Raw genomic sequence first — 23,396 nt, 5'->3', positions numbered from 1 at the left:
GAAGCTACACTGCCCTCACCCACTGGAAGAGACAGACTGCAGCAGTTGGTGTGAACCCCTCCAGGTCTGCAGCTCTTCTCCAGTTGCCTTCCTCTCCACCTAAAACTGGCGCCAAAGTGGCAGCCATGGAAGCTAAATCTAGAACAATCACTCAGGGCCTCTTATTCTATCCTTAGCCTTCTGATGCTGCCATATTTCCATGTCAGCCTTCAGTTTGCCACTCACAAGCACATAATAGTGGGATTTTCACAACTGTATGGCGCTTCTAACAACAGCCATGAGGAACACAGGTCTCTAGTGCTGGGCGCACAACAGAGAGGTGGAAAAGCAAAGCCTTGTTGGCAGATCAGCTGAACTCACCCTGGCAGCTTCCCTCTACACTTGACCTTAGCCTCTTCTCTGGTGATGGAAGACAGAGGCCATCAGAAAGTGTGTCAACATGTGGACGTGCATGCACACACAGACACACCTGTTTGACACACTGAAGAAGCTGTCCCTGTGCCCACCCAGGCCACTCCCTCCCAGCACTCATGCTGTTGTGTAATTCCTTCCTTTCTGCTCGGTCCGGTCCTACTAACACTCACACCAGCTATAATCCCTCTTCTCCCAGAGCCTCCTGGGACATCCTCTGCGATACACACGCCACCCCGCAATATGGGCAGCAAAGGGCACCTAGCACAGTAAGGACACAGCAGTGGGGACCAGCAGGAATTCCTGCGTGAAGAATCTTGTTCCTCTGAAGAGACATTGGCACAGGAGCATGTGCACACAGCTGTTCCGAGGTGGGTGAGCTGACTGAACTCTTGGAGATATCGTTTTGGGGGAGTAACTGACTCCCCTTTGGACTGGCCCACGTCTGGCTATTGCAGTCAACAACTCACAGAATCAAAGATTCTGGCTTGTTGCGTCTTACTTCACATGGGGACCTCACCGTGCAGAAGGCCCAGTCACCCTCAGGCAAGTTCACAGGACTCCCTGCACCCTCAGGAAAAAAACCACACCAGCTGCCTGTGAGCAGGTGAGCACAGACCCAGGGAATCTCCTTCTGGTGTCCAGGTCTGGTGAGGGTCTTTAGACAGGGGCCGCCATACCTTGCGAAGGTCGGTCTGCAGCTGTCGGAGAATCAGTTCGAGCTGGTTGACTTTCCCAGTCAGTGTGGAGGGTGATCGCTCCCTGGGAAATGGTATAATGAAGAGGACTTAAGAAACTCAAGGCTAGGATATTTCTTGTGTTTGTGTTGGTAAACTCACTACAAATATTATGTATAAGTTGATGATTTGGGACAACGTCCCCAGAGCTACCGCTACAGACTGAGAATCTGTAAGACACCAAGACTGGTAAGGAAACAAAGACCAGGGTTATTTAACTGGAGAAGAGGTAGGCCAGAGCTAAGTCCAAGGAACCAAACATGAATGTGACCTCTGTAACTTGCTTTTGTCAAGAAAACAGAACCAGGCTCAATAGCAAGTTAACAGTGGCTCAGTTCACAGGTAAGTCAGAAGTGGGGTTCATGCATCATAAATAGCAGGTACAATCCTCATAAATGCCAGTAGCAGGTGGATGGTTGGATCAAGGACCAGGGTCTGGGATGAACTGTGCCCTAGGAGGACCCACAGCATGAGTGGCCTGGCAGTCCAAGAATGACTAACAAGGGGGTCACTGCCTGGCTTTTGTAGTTCTTAGGTAGCTGACCGAGGTCCCACCTGGTCCTCTCTGCCAGTGAGACTGGCTGCTGTGGGCACAGGCCAGCCACCAGCGGTGCAATGGTCACATGGTCTAGTGGCGTCATTTCCAGCATGGCAGGAATCCAGGTTAGGCCCACTGTAAGACTCTTCCCTGCTTGGCCTGGGGTCCTTGAGTTCTGGGACAGTGGGAGGGGTTGCCCACTTACCCAGAGGCATCCATGAACTCCTTGCCGCTGGTGGGATCCACACACAGGGACAGCTCTGGGGCCCCTTCCAGGTCTTGTCCATGCTGGAGGTCGGTCAGGGTACAGAAAGATGCCACCCTCTGGTCTGGAGATGAGGAACACACAGAAAGCAGTTTGGTGAGAGTCACCAGGCACCATGCCTTTGTACAGAGCAATTTACTGAATGGAATCTGCTGGCCCTCCTTACCACAATGCCCTGTTTGAAACAAAATGGAGAAACAGAAACTCAGGCAAGCTGTTGGCGATGAAAAAGCATGAGACTGACAGTCCTCCGCTGGCTGTATGGGACACACCATACACAGAGACTGACAGTCCTCCGTGGGCTGTATGGGACAGACCATACACAGAGACTGACAGCCCTCCGCGGGCTGTATGAAACAGACCATACACAGAGACTGACAGTCCTCCGTGGGCTGTATGGAACACACCATACACAGAGACTGACAGTCCTCCGCGGGCTGTATGGGACAGACCATACACAGAGACTGACAGTCCTCCGCGGGCTGTATGAAACAGACCATACACAGAGACTGACAGTCCTCCGTGGGCTGTATGGAACAGACCATACACAGAGACTGACAATCCTCCGCGGGCTGTATGGAACAGACCATACACAGAGACTGACAGCCCTCCGTGGGCTGTATGGGACAGACCATACACAGGACTGACAGTCCTCTGCGGGCTGTATGGGACAGACCATACACAGATAGGGCTACCATCTTCTTCCACACCCCAAGTCATCTAAAGCTACTGGCTGGGCATGGCTTAGCAAGCTGGTTGATGTGGCTGGTGGACAGAACCATGGAGATGGACCCTTCTGCAAGCTCCCGTGAACTCGAGAACATTCCTGGGACAGAACAGCCAGGGCATACGTCCCTGGTGCCTCCCCCACCCCCATTTGGTATGTGGACCACCATGCAGGCGTGCAGACACATGAAATAAATAGAACAGGCTACAAAACAGCAAGAGCCAGTGTCAATCACCTAGGTAGGAGGCGTGGTGACAGAGAAGCCCGAGTTCTTCATCTGAGTCAAGACCTGAAATAAGATTTAGAATTCTCCCATGAACAGGAAGATCTCTCTGACCTTGAGAATCTCGGGGACCCTTATGGCACTTGAAGGATGGGCTTGTGTGGGTACAGCATGCATGGTGTGCTAGCATTTGTGTATGTGGGGGGTCTATGTGCACCTATTAGTGTACGTGTAAGAAGACAGTAACCAGAAGGCTCCATGCCAGTGTTAGGTGGTGTCACACATCATGGTGAGATAACATGCTTCATGTTTTAAGCGTTCTAGTTAGAAGCAGGGTATTAACGTCTGACATATACGTGTTCAGTTACAGATCCCACCATTTCAGATTGTCCTGCTCGATCCACTCTGCAAATCTAAGAGAACAGTGGTGGTGAGAGCCGCCGGCTGGGCCCTCTCATTAGAAACGGTGCACGGGGCTCAGCGGGATCAGCGAGGCCAGCAGAAACACCCACAACCCGAGACAGAGTCTCCTCTTACAAGGCATCGTGAGCTTGACATTCAATGTTTCCAGAAAGCTGGGCAGCAAAGAACGGCAAACAGGAGCAGTCCAGCCTCTTGGAGCTAAACTCTGACCCAGAACTCAGGCCAGCAATACTTCGAGGTAGGCAGGAAATGTCCTGTCTTTGTAGGACATGGGGACAGATTCAGGGAGCTGCCCTGGGAGCCTGCCTTGCCCCAGAGTCTGAGTGCACGCGCATGCGCAGCTGGGACTGAGCACTGAGGTCCTCCAGTGAGCATGGGAGGCTTCTCATAGGGTTGATTAATGGGGAGGAGCAGTACCCAGGCGCGAGGAGCTGTCTCCCGCTGGCTGCTGCGCAGGCCTCCTAATGAGGTGACCTGCCTGCTTGGTTGATGTAGGGTCACACACTACCAGTTAATTAAAAAGGCTAGCGATGGGGAGGCTGCCAGGAGCACATGATGGAACGTCACTGCAGCCAGACGGAGCTGAAGGCACAGCCGACTTATTCACGGTGCCCTGGGCCCTCTGAGAAGTCCTGCTGAGCCCACCGAGTGACCCAGCCCATCAGGGTTCTTGAGCTGCATGGCCCCCACCTAACACCTGCCAAGGGCAGACAGGTCCTTTAATTGCCTTTTCTGTAAAGCCCAGTCTAACCCACAGCACGACAAAGACCCTGCAACTGCTCAGCCCTAACAGTAAACTGCGCAACCTACTTCTGCCTGACACTTGGTGAAATAACCTGGAACTGAACAGGCTAAGGCAGCTTGGCTACATCCACACACGGTCTCCCTGTACAGAGGTAGTGAGGACGGATGAAGGGGAACCCTGGCTGGGAGTGAGAGGCCTGGGTGGCTACAGAATTCTGTGCACACCAACTATGGCCTTTTGGTTAAGATCTTGTGTAGAATTCTACAGTCTTCTTCTGTGAGGGCCCCAAATAGACATCTTATCATTTAAAAACAATAGCAACCGAAAACTAGAAAAACCCGGGCTGGGAAAGTGCTTGTTGCACAGCTGCGGACCTGAGTCTGGACCCCTCCTCACACACACGGAGAAACTGAGCATGGTGAGCGTATGTCTGGAACCCCAGTGTAGGAGGGCAGAGGTAGGCAGATCCTCGAGGCTCACTGGCCAGGAAGTCTAGCTGAATGGTGAGCTCCAGGTTCAGAGACAGATCCTGTCTCCAAGGGCGATGAGGACAAGAGAAGCTACCAAAGAAATCCTGATGTCAACCTCTGGCCTCCACAGGCATCCACACAGGCAAACACACCTGCACATGCATGCTTGCACTCCAACATCAAGATATTCTATTTTGTTCATTTGTTTTTGTTTGAATTCTATGGATTCATTTTTACCATGTGGAGCCTGAGACAACCTAGCCAAGCTGCCTTTGTTTTTCAGTATATTTGGCTCTGAGGGTCAGGTCTCACACCTGGATAGAAATACTGCATTCTGCTTCAGCCATTTCTGTCTTAATCTATAAATCCCCACACAGGAACCAGAACAGGACACGCTCCAGGCAGCCCCAGGGAGTCACATGGTCTTCTGGCCAGGGTGACAGAAGCCAGTGCAGATTTGCCACCCAGGCAGTGTGTCCCGGAAGAGCAGGCTGGGGACTCTGGGCAGGCAGATGCTACTCTCCCTAGAGACACTGAATGAATTTCGGATAAGGCTCACCTTCCTGACACTTTCCAGGGACACTCTGCCCCTTCAGCTTACTTCTCTGATGACAAACACTCTGCCATCACGTGACCTGACCTGGAACCTCATGGCACAAATAAAAAAACAGAAAAGGCAAGCTTGGGAAAGTGGCTGGTGTGTGCAGGCAGAGCTCAGGCCTGGCGCCTGAACTATGGGGCGGCCTGTTTGCTTTGCCCCTCCTGTTCCCACAGGCTCAGCAGGTTTGGCTAATGGGAACATCAGGCATGTTTGAGGAGACAGCCAATTTTCCCCTTTAGGTATGGTGATACTTATTTCAATGTCATTATATATGTTCATGTGGGGTGGGGGTAACGTGCATGCGTGTTCGAATGTTGAGGTCAGAGATCAGCTTAGGGCATTGTTTCACAGGTGTGTCTACCTCTCTTTTTTACTTTTAAGACAAGGTCTCTCCCTTGGCCTGGAACTTGCAGACTCTACTAAGCTGGCAGGTCAGCCAAACCCCAAGGATGCTCATGGCTTCACCTCCTCAGTGCTGGGGCCATAGGTGTGCATGGTGTATCCCGCCTTTCCACTCAGATCTTCGCACTTGCAAGGCCAGCGCATTAAAGATTGAGCCATCTCCCCAGCACCCGATGTCATTCTAAAGATCTGAAAGGACATAGCACTATGCAAGAGGAAGGCTAATCCATAGGCCATTCAGTGAGTCTAGGGCTGAAACAGCAAGACAGCAGACGGCAAATCACCCCAGACTTCAAACCACACCAGCACGACAGGCAGAGATGAGCAGAGCCATAAAATGCACCAGAGTCTCAGTGGATGGCAGGTGGTGAGGTAAGCGATCTCTTCCACAAAGAAGGCTTCTCTGATCTGTCTGTCACAACTACAGAGGAAAAGACTTGCGTGGACTCTGCAGCTGGGGAGGGGGAACCAGGGCTGCCTGGACACCCACCCGTGCTTCCTGGGCTGCGGGACGGTGACTCAGCTAACAGGAAAGGAAACAGAACACACTGCATGTTCCACAGCAAAGACCCTGGTTCAGGCCTCTGTGGGTCTCCCGAGGCAGCGCTGAAGAGCTGGCCCGAGTCATGGGAAGCAGGAGCCCTAGAACTAGCCTCTGCTCAAGACACAGAGCAGCCTTGGCCTGAGACCACTCAATCCGCTGCTTAAGGGATTTAAGCTGATTTACCATATAAAACCTGACCTCGCAGTGCTTGTCTCTCTACTTCCCCGCCACCTACAAGACCACCAGGAGTACCCAGCAAGCTGTGTTCTGTGTGTGCACATACAGGCTCAGACAGCAATAACTCTAAGACTTTAAAACTTCTATCAGCTTGGTGCTGAGTATTTAAAATGAAAAACTTTTCATCTTCAAACTTTATATATATAGACACAGACTATATATACAGACTACATATATATATATACACAGACTATACACAGACTACACACACACACACACACACACACACACACACACACATATATATATATACACACACAGACTACCCCCCTCCCACACACACAGTGTGTTCATTTGGTTATCTAATTCCCACAGCAGCCCAGCATTGACATTAAAAGCATGTGAGCACACAGGTCTCACTCACGCTCAGTCTTGGGGACGTGGTGACAGCCACCGCCCATGGTAAATACTGGGCACTTAGAGGACAGGCCTCTTCAGGCTAGGGACATAGAACCCAGTCTCTGGTTGCCAGCATCATGTTAATTTTGAAGCATGCTTGCTGTTCACTTCAGCATGTAAGCAGGAAACTCAGAACCACACTGGCCGACTCCTGATATTTCGATGATGAATGAGAGCAGCTAACTTCAGGATCTGTGTGTATGTGGACACTCATGTACGTGCAGGTACATGCATACGTGGAGGCCAGCTCGTTGGCCTTGAACACGCACTGATTTGGGTAAGCTCTCAGTCTAGTGAGACCCAGGGATCTGAGAGCATCTGCTTCCCCAGCATGGAGATTACCAGTGTGAGTGACCATGCCTGGCTTTTCACACAGGCTCTGCAGGTCACACTCAAGTCCCCATGCCTGCAAGGCTAGCACTTTTCTGACTGAGCCATCTTCCAGCCCAGCCCGTTAATGGTAGAACTTTTCAAAGAGACCCCACTTCCCTTCCTGGACTCAGTCTGACCCACAGCCAGATTTTCTACTTGGCTCTGATCCCGTTCACACGATCCCGTCCTGTTAAGCCTGGGTTTAGGCGAACACACTATTAACACCACCTGCAGGGGAGCCCAGCCCAGCAGCCCATGTTCTGCCTGCAGTCCCCACTGCCGGCAGCACTGGCAGCACCCAGCACCGTAGGGCAGGGCCATGACGCACTGCAAATCCCAAATGTAGTTTCTACAGAGCGTACATTGCTCTGGAAGTGCTGGAAAGTGAAAAACTGACTAAGGAAACGAGTGGGGCGGTCTAGAAAACATTACTTCACGTAGCAGAAGACAAGCTGGAAGGGTTTTGCTGTAGTAGGTAAGTCTGGAATTCTGTTCAGGAACTCTGACAGGCGAAGGGCATTGCCGCATCCACACCAGTCAGAACTGGACATATTAAAATAAAGCCTGGCGCCAGGCGGTGGTGGCACACGTCTTTAATCCCAGCACTCGGGAGGTAGAGACAGGTGGATCTCTGTGAGTTCGAGGCCAGCCTGGTCTAGAAGAGCTAGTTCCAGGACAGGAACCAAAAAAGCTACAGAGAAACCCTGTCTCGAAAAATCCAAATAAATAAATAATAAATAAATAAAAAATAAAATAAAATAAAGCCTGGCATGTGACCCAATCAGGTCTTAAATGTGACTGTCACAGCACAGGGGAGTTGCTGGCCCTGCGCTGACATTGGCACCTAAATCACTATCTCAGTCCCAGACTAAGGAGATTTCTCCACTTTTGACGTGTGCTTTTGGGCTACACTCTGGTTATCTATCTACTTGTAACCGATCTTAATGGTGCTGTATTATTTTATATATGGAATAGTTTGCTATTGGCTAGTTCTGAGGAATGAGATTGTGAAATTTCAGGTCTGGGGAGGGGATGTGGTTATGGATTCTGTGCTCAAATGAGAAGACTGACTGCTTTATAACCTGCAGAGCAACGCTGGCTTTAGTGCTCTTTGTGGCTTCCTGGAGCAGCAGAATTGTTTTTCACACTGAGCAGGTGAGTGCCCGCAGCTCATTATTGCTTGGATCTACATGAACACGGTTTGCACACTTAGTTGCTGTGTGTCTTCAGCCGGCCGCATGGACACACTTCACTAGCGGACCACGGAGCCAGCGCACATTTATCTGGCCACACTGTATCTCACATGCATGGACACACTTCACTAGCCGACCACGGAGCCAGCGCACATTTATCTGGCCACACTGTATCTCACATGCTCTCTCATTACTGCATAATTAAGTCTTCCAAAAGTAATATTGAAATATTTTTCACTTTTTATAAAGTTGACTTTCCTAGTATATAAACTGCTTTCTCACTTAGGTGTTAAATACATTCTGATGCCTATGTTCTTTACTTTTTCAAAAGAAATTATTCTATTTTTGAGTCATTATTATGCTATTTTAATTATTATTGATTTATAATAGGTTTTTTGTTGAAAACTGTTCATCATTTTTCTAAATGGGTGCAATTAAGTTCTTAGCATATCTTTAGATAGCGGAGTTCAAACTGCACTTATCTCAAATTAATTCAGAAAGGACTGTCATTTTTACCAGCGAGGATTCTATCCACTCCTGTCCTTGTCTATATTAAGACTCTACAGTTACTTAAGAGGGGCTCTGTTCTCTCATTGTAATTCTAACGATGGCTTAATTTCCAAAGAACACACAGTTGGAGCTTGCTGGTTTGCTTATGGTGTCTTTCGAGGGTGTTACAGAGACTGTGTGGGACCTGAGCCAACCAGACCTCCCTCTGCCAATGTGAACACACCAGCCATGACCACAGCACCACCCTAGTGTCCGGCTGTCCTTGAGATTTGCTCTGCAACAGATGATGGTAGGTATCATAGCCTGGGACTTCACAGATCAGACATCAAATAAAAATAACCTCCTTTTATTCCACTGGGAATTCCATCATGCATGGAAATATGCAATGACCCCAGTGGATGTAGAGTTCAGTCAGGGTGTGGCTATTCCTGACACACACAGGAGTGGGGTTCTCTGCATGAAATTGACACAGCCAAGCCCCAAGCATGGGCTCTGGTAGCCTGTGGAGCAGAAGAAGCACCAAGCTGAGCCTCAGCCAACTCAAGGCACTGAAGAAACAGACCACGGATGGTGGTAGCATAAATTTTGGGATGGCTTATTATGTAGAAATAGTAGCTAGAAAAACCAGGAATACTTTGATTAATTGTTTATCTAGTTAATTTTAGAATTTTTTTCCCCAATACAGGACTTCTCTGTGTAGCACTGATATCTAGGAACTCATTTTTTAAGATCAGGCTGGCCTCAAATTTGCAGAAATCCACCAGCCTCTGTCTCAGCAATTTTAGAATCTTTACTAATTTCCATTTGACCCTACCTTCTAGATATAGAAGCATGGCTGCAATTTTAAACCACTGATATCATTCTTTTTATTCCCTCCCACACAACATGTGTCAAGGAAGCCAGTGCAGAAAGGAAAGGCTATGGTTTCACTGGGCTCCTGCATTTTAACACCCGGCCTCCAGCTGGTGGCCCTGCTTGGGAAGGTTATAGAGCCTTCAGGAGGTAGAGCATTGCTGGGAGAAGTGGGTGTCTGAGGGCCCTGGGGCTTTAGGGCCTGGCCCTACTTCCAGTTTCTTGTTTTGTTTCCTGAGTGTGGATACGATGGGATCAGCCAGTTCCCAAAGCTGGGGTGGCTGTGCCCTGCCTTCCCTGCCACAATGGACAGTCTCTCTCTTTCTGGAACTGTGATCAAGATAAGTGCTTTCTCCCTTCGGTTGCGTGGTCAGGACACTTTATTACAGCAATGAGAAAGGAACTAAGGAAGCTCTTGTTTAATTTCTCAACTTGAAAGCCCTGCTCATCAACATATTCCCAACTGCATTATGCAGACTATCTGGGAATGAGGATATATCCTTCATGAGACTTGGGAAGGATCTCTCAAATCTTATCTTTTATTAGAAATAGGTCCCAATTCTATTAGATATACTTTTAGGAAATTAGAATAATCACTCTTAATTACTTTACCTACTAACTTACTATAATTAAAGCTTTTCTTTTATTAAACTAGTTAAACTCTTGCCTGTAACAATGAATAACCTCAGTCTACTACAGAATTTCATGTGCGTTTCTCACTGCAATCTTACAGACCAAGGCGGTCTCAATGGGACTCTCTTTTCAGAGATGTAAAAAAAGAAAGAATTCTATCACACAAGAAAGTGGCCTCTAGATTTCAGGAAAGCCTCTCACAAGCAAACCATTATTCTCTGAATCTAAGAACAATTCACTGCAAACTTGGTAGTTTTGAGCGATAGTGGATATTTTGGAATATTTTCTAGTGGCTTTTCAATGACCTCCACACTCTGGCTTTTGTCCTTGACCCCTGGTTTTTTTCTTGCAATAAATACTCAATTATGTCACCATGAAATTTATTCCTATGTAGTTGACATTCCTCAATAACTTCTTTTAATCTCTCTTTAGTATCACCCAGAGAATATGTAATGAGAAAATGTGGAGGAATGATGGGTGGGGGAGGGAGAGGTGGCACCTGGTATTCAGTGGACATGGGAGCAGCCAGGCCGAAGCCACGGAACAGTGTCAGGTGCATGGTTTCCCACCTGTAAGAAGAAGGCTCCGAGTGCTGTGTTGAGCAAGGGCCTCACCAGGAGTCAGCTAAGGCACTGTGAGTGAGCTGCCATCACTAGGTTGTCTGGGGACGGGTTCCCTTTAGCCTCTCAGCTACTTCTGGACACTGGGAACTGTACACTGGGCATCCTAGGGAACCAAGTTCTGCTTTCTGTGATACTAGATGTCAAATCCTGGACCCTGCGCTTTCTGAGACAGCATCTTGTTCCGCTGCCCAGGTGGGCACCGAGCTTGTGGTTCTCTGTCTCTCATCTTCCAACAGCCGGGATGACAGCGTGGCCCGTGCCTGACTTGGAAACCAGCACACAAGGCTGGTGACGTGGCCTGGCCAGAGTCTGCATTCTTCTTTGGGGACAGCAAGACCCCAAAGCACCACAAGGTCTCATGACACAGCCAGAGGGGGGGTCTTATAGGGCCTGTGTCTTCTCCAGGGGACGACAGTCTGCTGCAGCTCCAGTAGCCTCTCACATATTAATCCCATCTTGCTCGTGCATTTTTATGGTTTGGGATCATATCTGATAAATGCTAATCAATATTCAAAGAAAAACTAACTATTGATCTATTTACACAAGCAATTATATTTTATCTGTGGTAGTATTTTAAAACAGATTTCATCTCTTTTATTCTATTTGTCTGTGTGTGTGTGCTGTCTGCACACGAATGTGCACACCACTGTACACGAATGTGCACACCCGTGCACACTGTGAACAGAGGAGGACGTCAGGTGTCTTCCTCTCTCATCCTCTTCCACCTTGTTGGCTCAGGACAGAGTTTCACTGAACTGGAAGCCTGCCATTTTGGCTAGACTGGCTGGCCAGCAAGCTCTGGATAGTCCCATCTCTGCCCCGCCCACAAGTCTGGGTTACAGGCATGCACAGTCAATATTCAGCTTTTGATGAGGCTGCTGGGGATTTGAACTCAGGTCCTTACACTTATAAGAAAGGGCTCTAACCCACGGGGCAGTCTCCCCAGCCCCTATGCGCAGTTTTCGGGAATCTCTGGAAGTATAGTTAAGTTAGTTTTCATACTTGTTCAGTAAAATGTTTCTTAAACATTGTGTATGTCTTTAAGGACTGCTCTCTATTTAACAGGCCACACTCTCTTCATCACTTCTTACTCACAGAAAGAGGACGGTAAATTCAGAGGAACATTTCACATCTCCAAAGTTCCAATCTCGAGTTCCAGCTCTGGTGTTCTTGATAAATTGTTTTCCCTGCCTGTGGTCAGCAATGTCTGGGCCTGTTTCTCTCTGGAGGGCACTCATGGAGTGGCCTTGGGCAAGCTTCCTGATGACGTCTGTGGTCACAGGAACACCCCCATTCTCAGACTGATCACATCTAAGCACATTCAAACAACTGTAATGGGGGGGGGGGTGAATTTGGTGCTCAGCGCTACTCTTGAATAACACAACAAAGCCTAAGCTTTAGCTCAGGGAAGATGAACATGGCCTTTAAAAAGGTGGATGACCAAAGTAAGTCGATGGACCATGTGACTGCCAGGGAGGAATTCCTGTTTGGATTTTCTAAGTAAGAATTGTGGTGTCTGCTTGATAAGTTTTCCTGAGGAAATGGAAAGAAACATCTATTCTTCTCAGACGTAGACAGCTCCGACAAACCAAAGAAAAGACCCCATTCAAGGCAGCATGGTGAGCCAGTGAGTGCTGGGGTGACTCATGGAGGCATCTGTGCAAGCCAGAGGCAGCTGCATCACTAAAGAACCCAACCACGCCCTTCCACCCCTTATACGCTCTATCATCCAAAAGGCCACATTCAGCTGGATGAGAGGGCATGGTGACGAACATCTCTGATGGGGTCCCTGAGTACCCTCTTCTATGAGCGAAAGCTGTTGGGTTCAATCTGCTAAGGTTCTCCTGCTTGTCATTATGACTGCCGATTTAGGATCACCAACCCGGAGGAAACAGTTACACTAACAGTTCACTCCAACAGGCTGGTAAATTCCACTTTAAAAACCTGTTTTCAGATGCACCACCTGCTAGGTATATCAATATGGGAGCTGAAGTCTGATCCAGTAAGACATTTTACCCCACCACCCTTAGCGGCTTCTAACAGCGACATAAACAAGTACATGGACATTATTCAGATGTTTCCAGAGGGAGTGATATACTAACAGGGACGCAGTGAGGGCACGGTCCCTGTGTACGAGTGTCCTCTCTCAGCTGTCCAGTCTCAATAATAACCCCCCCCCCCCCCCAGGCAGACATACATCCAAGGGGCACGAACGCACAGGAGGCCTCTCTAGCAGGTCTGGTCACAGCAGCAGACCTTGGTTTTCTGTGGCCGATGTCACAGGTGGGAGGTAGAGCCACAAGCAACTGACAGATGTGGGGGCCAAGGGAGGCTCTGAGCCCCAGGGACAGCATACTCTGTTAGGGCTGGAAGGCCTGGCCGCCTCACAGTGGACAGAAGGCAAGGCAACCCTAACAAACAATCCCACATCACTTCATCTGCTGGGAAAGGCACGAACAGAAAGGAAGCCGCAGTGTCGGCCTGCATGCAAAATGTTCCCGTGGGCTAGTGTGTTCTCAGAGCGCAACTGACTCCCCACAGCCCACCCACCACCAGGCTTAACGAACCCTTCGCAGCCCACCAATCCACAGGCTTAACCGACCCTCCGCAGCCCACCAATCCACAGGTTTAACTAACCCACTGACCTACACACTTAACTGACCCATGGGCTTAACTGATCCACCGACCTTGAAGCTTAGAAGAAGCTGAGACCCACACGGGTAGAGGGATGTGCAAGGGGCAACTCATCCTGCCAGAGTCATTCGTGTTGGCACAAGTCAGCAGGCTACAAACAGTTCCACCCACACAGCAGCTTCAGCCTCATGAGGGTGCTCTCCCAGGCCACCTTAGGAGCTAGGCAACCATGCATGCTTTTTACAAAGGGCAATGGAGCCAAAGAGGAAAAGGGGCTTGCCTGATCAGGTGGCACTTGGTGCCTGGAGTAGAATTTAGGGTTTGAAACCCCTTGCCTAGCACTATTTCACCAAATGACATGACCACCTCTAGATGCCTCCCTAGATCCATGTCTTCCCTATCTTCATCTTCAAAGATGGACACAGCATTCAGCATTTGCCAGATGATCCAATACATAGACTCGTGCTCCTAAGCTGCAGTACAGGCCCTGTAGGAGCATGCTTGCTGGGCACACAGAGGGGCCCTGGGTGTGGGTGAATCTTTACCTTCAAACGCTCGTGCAGCATCCACAAGGTGGGACCAATCTAACCCTGTGGCTGTGTCTGGTAGTGGCATCAGGCCAGGATCTGCACACTTGGACTTATCCGATAAGGACCCGTCGGAGAACCAGAAATCATCTGAGTAGAAACAAAATCAGAGTGTAAGTCAGTCTGTCTCCACCCTGAGTCACAGCATGGGGACCATTGTCCCCAGACTCTGTCAATCCGTTAGTCCGTCAGTCTGAACATGAGTACTATCGCCCTCAAAGAGAGTCAGTCAGAAGGCCAGTCAGTCACAGCATGGACACCTTCACCCTCAACCTCACAGGGAATCAGTCAGTCAGTCACAGCATGGGGACTACCACCCTGACAGAGAAATCAGTCAGCCAGCAAGCCAGTTAGCCAGCCAGTGAGCGGGCTAGGCAGCCAGGCAGGCAGGCAGGCAGGCAGGCAGGCAGGCAGGCAGGCAGGCAGGCAGGCAGGCAGGCAGAGTGAGCATGTACACTATCACCCTCACAGAGAATCAGTAAGTTGGCTGTCACAGCATGGATACCATAGATTCCACAGAGTACATCAATATAAGTACCTAGTCCGGTCAGTTAATCTGTCAACCTATTAGTCACGTGTACATGTCAGTCACAGCATGAACACTGCTACCCATACAGAGCAGTCAGTTAGTAGGTCACAGTATGGCTACAACCGCTCTTACCCGCAGTATGAGCACCACACTCCCTGTCTGGAATCAGTCAACCTATCATTCCATCAGTAATTGTCCTCACAGCCAGTCAGTCAGCTAGAGCATCCTTACAGCCAGCCAGAGCATCCTCCCAGTCAGTCAGTCAGCCAGCCAGAGCATCCTCCCAGTCAGCCAGAGCATCCTCCCAGTCAGTCAGCCAGAGCATCCTCACAGCCAGTCACTCAGTATGAGCACCATCAGTCCCTAGCCCGAGTCTGCTAGTCCATCAGTCCCTGCAGAGGTACCACCGTCCCCACGCCAACAGCACTCCTGATCCTCCTGGGGTCAGAGAGTGGAGAACAAGTCCCCACTCAGTCATGGAGTGATTGCTAGAGTCGCCATAGAGTTGGTTACAGCACAGGGAACTCCATCACCTCTCACAAAGGTTCCTAGGAAGCTGTATAAAACATGTCCTACTAAAATAGGAAACATTAAGCTGCCATTACCCAAAAGAGATGGAGGTTTGGCATAACCAGCCAACACAAGACTGAAGCAGGGGCCACCAGCATGGAGCCCTGAAGAACATCCTCACTCACACTCTTGCAGAAGCGTTCTGGGGGTACCCAAATCTCACTGACCTGGGATAAGCTCCTGCTTGTTTCCTCAGCTGTCCCCTTTAAAATGTGCCTCAACCTCCACCCCGCCTTGACAGGCTGGTGGCAATCTCTTTCCTGATGACTTACAAAGTCTGAGGAACAAGGTCGGCAAAGCTGAAAGGTAGGTAAACATTACAGACATCACAAGGGCCTTTTGTCTGCACCCAAATGTAGTGAGACTACTCCAACTAACGATGAGAAGAAAGGATGGCTCTTCATGACCTATGCGCAGATGCAGCTGTGGGCCCACCTGTCTGACTGCCCATGACAGCCCTACTGCGGCCACACCAGAAGCCCCGGGCCCTCCCTCGCTTCCGGGAATGCTGGGCAGTTCTCCTGCAGCGCACGTGAGTTTCCCACCATCCCTTTTCTCCTCAAGCTCTCGCATCAGCTCCTTCAGTGCCCAGGACATTAATAATACTCATTGTTAAGAACTCGTTATGCATCTGAGGACCCGTTCTGAAAGGGCCTGACCGGATGATTTCAAAGCGCCTTTTCTGAACCTGCCCAGTGCGTTGCATGCAGCTGCTTGTGGCTGCATCTGACTAATGAGACCAATCAAAGTAATGATCACCTGGCTGGTTGAACCTGCAATTAAGTTCAGGGGTGTAATTAAGCAAATGCACCTGTGATTTCTGCACCTCCATCCTTCTGGGAAGCTGTGAGGTGCTGGCATCTGGAATGGGACAGGCACCACTTTGCCTGTGTGGTCTTGAAGGACACCCACAGTCTGCTCCCAGTGACAGTGACACCAGTCAGATAGTGCTGTTTCCAGGCGACCATGCTGCAATGTGGGGATGTCTGCCAACGTGCACCCTCCTAGTCTCCTCCGAGGGGACACTGTGGCAGCCCCTCCCTGCACACATCAGCAGTCCCTGCCTGCACTGTGCCATTGTCAAGTGCGAAGGCAGCAGCAAAGGCTGGAGCACGGGCTGGGAGAGATAACACTTAAGACTGTTGGGTCCTTTCCCCCAGGCCTTCTCTGCGGTACGCTGCAGGGGCCACTGGGTAGAGCTGGGAAGAAGACTGTGGTTGGTGTTGCTAGACTAACTGGAACAGTGGCTGGCTGGCACAATAAAGGAGGGGATGGAGGCCCATGGGAGAAGGAAAGGGACAGTGGCTGGTTCTAATTGAGAAGGTGGGGTGAGAGTTAACACCCTCCTGTGGAAATATCACTCCCCCAATTACTCAAGGAAACAACCACCTGGCAGTCTAGGGCTAAGAAATTCAAGTTCTGTTTCTAAGGCAAAGTACAAATTAAGAATCTCGGTGCTGAGGGGCAGATGATGCGAGTGACTGGGTGTGCAGACAGGTGCGGCTCAGTCAGTCCTGGAGTCTGCTCACAGGAGAGCACACTCGCAGTCACCACTGAGTGGCCCTGGGGTCTCAGGAAGTGACCTGCATAACCTGTTCAGTGTCACGGCCCCTTCTGTGGTGGGAGGAGAGGAGATTGCATGAGACGTCCCCTCAGGCTGGGACCCCCAGTGCTGTCTTTACAGAACGGCTGCTCCATCACATCTTGAGAGCAGGCCAGTCGGGACACGGCTGGGGCTCAGCTCTCGGGCTGTCACTAGGAGATAGACACACACTGGGATTCCAGAACCTTCTAAAAAGGCCAGGCTAGATGATATGCTGTGAGACAGAGTCCTGTCTAAGGAGGTGACACTTGCTTAAGTTCCGAGTGACAAGGGGGAGCTGGCAGACACCTGGCACAGGACTGGCATAAAAGCTTAGGATGAATGTGGGGAGATTTGAACCTCAGCCTGACCTCCTGAGCAGGGAGAGCCGCAGTGTATGCCTGTTTCTCAGACGACCCAGGTGCTGCATGTGCCTTTTCCAATACTCAAAATCAGGTGCACTTGACATCTTTTTCTTCTACTAGGCGGGAATGAGGTCATTAAGAACAAGAGAAGCCCCTTTCAAATTCTTTACATCCAAAGATGCAAACCTGTTCCGTCTTTACTGACACAGACACATCACTGGGCTCTACGCCGGGAAGCCAGCAAGCACAGTCACCATGTCGGAGGACAGTGGAACCAGAGCTGGTGGATAAGCACTGCCCATGGTCTGGTGGGTTTGGCTATGGTGGGAAGGAGGAGGCCTGTGATATTACACTCAGTATGTGCTCTGTTCTCCAGGTTTGATGATTTCTAGAAAAGACTTCTTTGCCATAGCTACCCAAAGCCATCCTTTCAAATCCAACTCTTCAAAGCCTTGGGGGCACCTCAGAAGATTCAGAAAGTGACCAGCTAGGTGACAGTACTGACTAGCTCCTGGCTGCCGGTCCCTGGACACAGCGGCAGAGCCAATGGCAGCACGTGACTGACTCCCAGAATAGCATCTGGCTCCTCACAGAGCCAAGAAGGCTGTGCTATGTAACACTCGGGTCAGATAAGATGATGCACGCAGGGAAGAGGGGAATGCAAGACTGTAAGAGGAGTACTTCCTGGGCCGAGGAGGTGAGGAACAGAAGGGGTGTGTTGGCCTGAATGCATTTCTGGGTACAGGTGGACAATGTTCAGCTTCACCTGGACAGAGTCATGCAATTTCTCTGCTTGACTGCATGAGGACCTAGATTTTAGGGGTGGCTCGTGTCTAGGCCCTGTTGTCCACCCAACATGCTAAACTTTAGCCCTAGACACCAAACTCGTGATCCCTAATATCACTCCACCATCCTGACCCTGTCTGGCGTCACTGGCATTATTATAAATGCTGAGGGGCCACCCCGACAGCATCAACTAGATGGCTCTTGTGTGTGAGCTTTATAGATGACAATGCTGTGTCCTGATGTCAAAAGGTTGGATCGGTCTAACAAAAAGACCTACCCACGCTAGAAGACATGACATGGACATCCCAAGTCTTCATGTGCACAGTGTTTATGTTTTTCTGAGAATCTAAAAGGTTCTCCCAGGCATGTGGTCCTTGGTGTTCACCACTGGAGACCTGCTTCTGGGGATGAGGGTTCATGCTACAGCAATTCAGAATGCTGCCACATTCTCAGAGGGCTGTGTCCCTTTGGGGGGGGGGTGTCTGTGTAACAACCAGGAAGGCACTGGATAAAAGGATTCTGAGGGGACAGATGCAAACTGTCACACAGATATTGGAGGTAGTCACGGACCAGGAACTAGCATCCTCCAACTGAATCATGGGCAGCCAGAAGGGAATCAGAGGCGTTTGGGGAAGATAAGTCACTACACAATATTGTAAAGTTTCTTATTCACATCCAATTACACATTACAGGTTTGCACGTCTATCCCAGAACAGAGTTCTGAGCAGCTGAAGGCTCGAGGAGACACGTTATCAAACAAGGATGTTTTATGAGAGTACACCTAATAGCAAGGGCACCTCAAGAAGGGACAAGGACCTGGCACATCTTGCTTCTTCCCTCATTCTGCCTTGAAAGGATTCAAAGAAAGCATGAACACCTGTCATTCAAAGAGGGAAAAGCACAGAACTTCAACTGTTAATGCTAAGAAGGAGGCCAGCATGAAAGGCTACATATTCCGGCTACAGGTTATTACAGGACCACAGAAACAGCAGAGAAGCCATGCTTGCTACAGACAGGCAGGTAGGAGGGAAACTGAAGAACTGGGCTTTTGAAGGCTGTGAAGCAGATCTGGACAACGCTGTGAGGACGGGCATGTGTACTGACCCCATACAGAGCATGTGCAGAGTGGACACTAGGCCAGAACTATGGCCTGGCTGACAGCGATGTGTCAGTGGGTTCTACAGTAACCAAGGTGCCATGCAGCTGGTGGTGGGGTGGGGGAATGGGATGGGAACTACAGTATTCTCTGCTCATCCTGGGAACCTAAAACGTGTCTAAGAAGTGAGGTGTTTATTATTATTATTAATTATTATTATTCATTTAAAGAAATTGAAGCTGAAAACTGCATTTCTCATGGGGAAAAAAAGAGAAGGGCTGAATGGAAAAAATCCAGCAACACAGACCACTTATAGTGTGGGAAATAGAAAAAAGTAAATAAGTGCATAAACCAGAACATCAGTGGCTGCACAAAAGCGTTGAGAGACACTGACTAGGTCATCCTGAGCTGCACGAGGCCCTGTCTCAAAAGGGGATGTGTGGCTATGACAGTTAGAGGACCATGGGCAAACACGATAAATGTGTGTCCTGCTATTGAGAAACTCGGGGGATTTATACCAGGCAAAGAGATACAGTAAGCACTGCCCAAGATGAGGTCCTCCCCAACCTTGTTAAACATTACTAACAAGCCTTTTGTCAGATAACTTGGGATGCTTATATACAATGCAGAAGTTAAACTGGTTCTAAAGATGGTTCTTTTTATGATGAAATTTTTAAAAACAACCTTAATATTAATTTATAATTAAACTGTTATCTTTTCTGCACAATAAGAATGGGGGCAGGGCGCAGAAATTAGCATTAAAAATGTATCAAAACCTAACACACACATTGGGACTAGGAAGGCGGCTCTGCAAACATGAGGACCTGAGTTCGGATCTCCAGCACCCAAGTAAAGGCCATGCACGCTGATGTACGCTCATAACTGTAGTGCCAGCAAAGGACACAGCAGATCCCAGGGCTCGCTGGGCAGCCAGGAGAGCTGAAATGGCAAAGTCTGGGTTCAGTAAGAGACCCCGCCTCTACAGATGTACATCCCTATACACGCACGCACGCGCTCTCACACACACACACATGACACTAAAGATTATAGTTTTAAGATTTGATTTGGGAATCATCAGTTTGACTTGTGACTATGGCACAGGGAAAAAGAGATGACATGCAGAGGGTCGTAAAGTCGGAGCTGGGTCTCCTAACACCCGACCCAGGACCATGAGAAGGGAGGGCTGAATGTTTGGCACAACCTGAAAACTCACCCCATGCCACTGTGCTTTTTGCAAAAGTTAGACATTACACATCACTTTCTTCGGAGATAGAGTAAAAACGGTATTTGATAATAACGTCTAACGTAAACCACCTTGCAGTTTTGTTATTTAAAAATGACTTAAAAGACAAAGAAAACAGTGCCGAATAACTGATATCTAATTCCGCATGTGCACTGGGATATCTGACTTGAAGAGTGTATGTACCCCAGGTGTCCCATGTGCCCACCCAGGCAGCCAAGGTGGCCTGGCCTCCACTTACTCCGTAGGCTCCCCATGCTGGGTGCAGGGTGGGTCCTCGGGGGCAGCGTGCTGTGGTAGGGTGGAGTGGTGCTGAACAGAATGTCGTTGGGCAGGGCCTGGTCCAGGATGGAGCTTCGAGAACTGGCAAAGGAAGAGCCCCTCCGGTTGCTGCATACGCTCTCATCAGACAGTGTCCGGTACAGTGACCTCCGTGGAGACAGGTTCCCATAGAAGGAAAACTAGGGGTTGAACAAGGCAGGAGGCATTAGCAAGCTGAAGGTGTCAGGAGCAGTGTGCACACATATAATCTCCCCGCAAGTGGGACACTGACAGGGGCATTGCTGAGAGTTCAAGGCTAGCCTGGGTTACATGGCAAGTACAATCAATTCTAGGCTACCATCCTAAAACTGTCTCAAAACCAAATAAAACACCCAAGGTAAACATGCAGTTTGAACTGTCTGACTGCGCTACGGGAGCGGCATCCGCGAATCTTCTATTAGTCCAGGAAAGCCAAGCATGTGCCTAGATGTCAGCACTCCCGCCTCTGACATTCTGTGAAATACCTGGACAGATTAGACGTGCATGGCTGTACTAATTCTGAAATGTTGAATGGAAGCGTGGAGAGGTGAGAGCTCCTGGAAATACACAAGCCGCCGTTTCAGACAACTGATAGCCACAAAAGCACACACTGTGGCTTGATGGTAATCGGAAATGACTACATTTTAATATCAGGCAATTGACATGAGGGTCACCTGAGTCTCAATAGCAAAACTAATTCTGAACACGGACATCTTCTGAGCCATATAAATGGGCTCAAGGAAAGCAGTTTAAATCCAGTAAATTCAGCCATCCACTTAAAAATGACCACTTACAAAGTCTGTGCTATAATTGTTGGAAACCGAATTACAACCAATGGAACAAAGCTATTGCAAGGGTCGGCTTTGCCAACTGACAAAATCTAGAATCACCTGGGAAGAGTGTCTCAAATGTCCACTTTGGGTTAGCCGGTGGGAATGTGTATGGGATGACCCAGCCCTCTGTGGGCGGCACCATTCCCTCGGCATGGGCTCCTGGCAGTCGAGTGGAGAAGCTGAGCTGAGCACAAGCAAGCACACATGCACCCCTTCTCTCTGTTCTTGTCTGTAGATGTGATATGATCAGCTAGCTGTCTGAAGCTCCTGCCTTGACTATACACATTTATAGACTGTAATCTGAAATTGTAAGATGAAATAAATCTTTTTTTCTTCTCAGTTGCTTTTTTGAAAAACAAAACAACTTCAAAAGAAATGAACCTAGGACAGCCAACTCTAAGGAAAGCACTGACGTCACTGTGTGTCAAATCTCAGGCACAGAGAAACAAATCCAAACAAGAGAAGCAAGGACTCATGAATCGCCACCCCCTTTGGCATTCTGAACCATTTTCCTCACGTGTAAATGCCGTTTCTAGAACACTCATTTCTGATACATACAGAGGTGGATGTGGCAAGAAGCCTAGGAGTCTTTCCATTGCCAGTGTTCTACTCGCTCTGTCTGGCCTCTCTGGCGAAAAAGCAACTGGCATGTGTGTGAGCTGCAAAGCTCACGTGTACTGGGAAAAGGAAGTGATTTGTCTTTGAAGCAAACACACACATGGAGTATGAGTTCATCACTCTGAGACGCTGCACGCTGTGGGCCCTTGAACCCAAGAAAACGCAGGCCCCTAATTGGATCTGATACAAGCTGGAAGAAAAAGGCTCACCATGAGGCCTCTGGTGAGATTCCCTTTTCATACCCCAGCGAGTTCTTTAGAGCTGAGAGTAGGTGCTTAGATGAAAGTGGATGGGGACGGGGAGGAGGGGGGTAGTGCCCGATGGTGCTGCTCTGGGAACACAAGCCAGTTCACGGTGTGCTGTTCACAAACGGAACCCAGCACACAGCTGGCTGCTCACTGCCATCCTAGGCAACAGCCCACTCTCCCACTTAAACCAAAGAAGCTTAGATGACAAGTGAGAGAGGGGTCTATTCTGGTACCAAATATTAGGGCACGCGTCACATTCCACCCCCGGAGTCTCAGGGTCTAGCAAACAGAAGCGACTAGCTAAACTTATTTAGGATCTTTTAATACTTTGCAATACTCTATAGAATTGTTTTGTTGTATTCATTTATTTATGGTGTGTGGGGCACATGTATGTCATGGTATATAGATGGAGGTCAGAGGGTAACTTGGGGGCATCCACTCTTTCCTTTATCATATGAGCCCGAGGTTCAGAACTTGGATCATCAGGCTCAGCAGCAAGCACCTTTAGCTGCTAAGACATCTTGGTAGCTCCTATTTTGCATCATTTTAAAAAGTGGCTTACAAGACACACACACACACACACACACACACACGGAGAGAGAGAGAGAGAGAGAGAGAGAGAGAGAGAGAACTTGGGGAGAGCAAAGCAAAAAGCGGTGAATTCCTCTCTTGAGAAGGTGCCGCTGAGCGTGAGGATGGTACAGTACTGTCTCTCTGAGCTCGGCAGCTCTGTAAGGAGGAACACAAGGTTACACAGTGGGACTGTGACTAGCTCCCATTCACTTCTGGAACGGGCAGGGTACAGGCTGGAGGGTCTGGGTGAGTTAAGTGTGAACTTCACTGGCTGAGGTCTGATTGCCCGTCACGTCTAGGTGCTGTGCTAGGCTCCTATGTATCACTTCTAGCAGAGCCCTGAACCTGGACGACAGTCATCATCATACTCTGTTAGCACATCAGCATACAAAGGACACTTGCATAAGCTCACATAACAAACAGGTCACAATTGGAGCTAAGACCTTAGGAGAGCCTACCTGGTGTGCAGAGCACCTTCAAGACTACAAAGCTCCCACCCTTCCTCCCCAGGTCTGCTTGCCCTCTGAAGG

General features: G+C 49.3%; 1 protein-coding gene across 3 annotated transcripts in view; it reads right to left on the bottom strand.

Moving 5' to 3' along the window:
• The window catches only part of Sipa1l2 (signal induced proliferation associated 1 like 2), a 166,594-nt gene that overhangs the window by 1,360 nt on the left and 141,838 nt on the right, over nt 1-23,396 (bottom strand). For 2 of the 3 annotated variants that reach the window (XM_041649909.1, XM_041649908.1), the window contains exons 18-22: nt 20,536-20,755; nt 14,085-14,216; nt 2,914-2,967; nt 1,892-2,015; nt 1,092-1,173 (exon numbers count right to left, since the gene is read on the bottom strand). In XM_041649909.1, the coding sequence (XP_041505843.1) occupies nt 1,092-1,173; nt 1,892-2,015; nt 2,914-2,967; nt 14,085-14,216; nt 20,536-20,755 (612 nt within the window). The remainder of the gene's footprint in view (nt 1-1,091; nt 1,174-1,891; nt 2,016-2,913; nt 2,968-14,084; nt 14,217-20,535; nt 20,756-23,396) is intronic. The other variant, XM_041649910.1, reaches the window with a different exon arrangement.

The sequence above is a fragment of the Microtus oregoni genome, unplaced genomic scaffold, assembly GCF_018167655.1.
Source record: "Microtus oregoni isolate MIOR12 unplaced genomic scaffold, Mior012 000004F_ref0000308, whole genome shotgun sequence".
Lineage (NCBI taxonomy): Eukaryota > Metazoa > Chordata > Mammalia > Rodentia > Cricetidae > Microtus > Microtus oregoni.
This window is presented reverse-complemented; position numbering and strand designations above follow the sequence as displayed.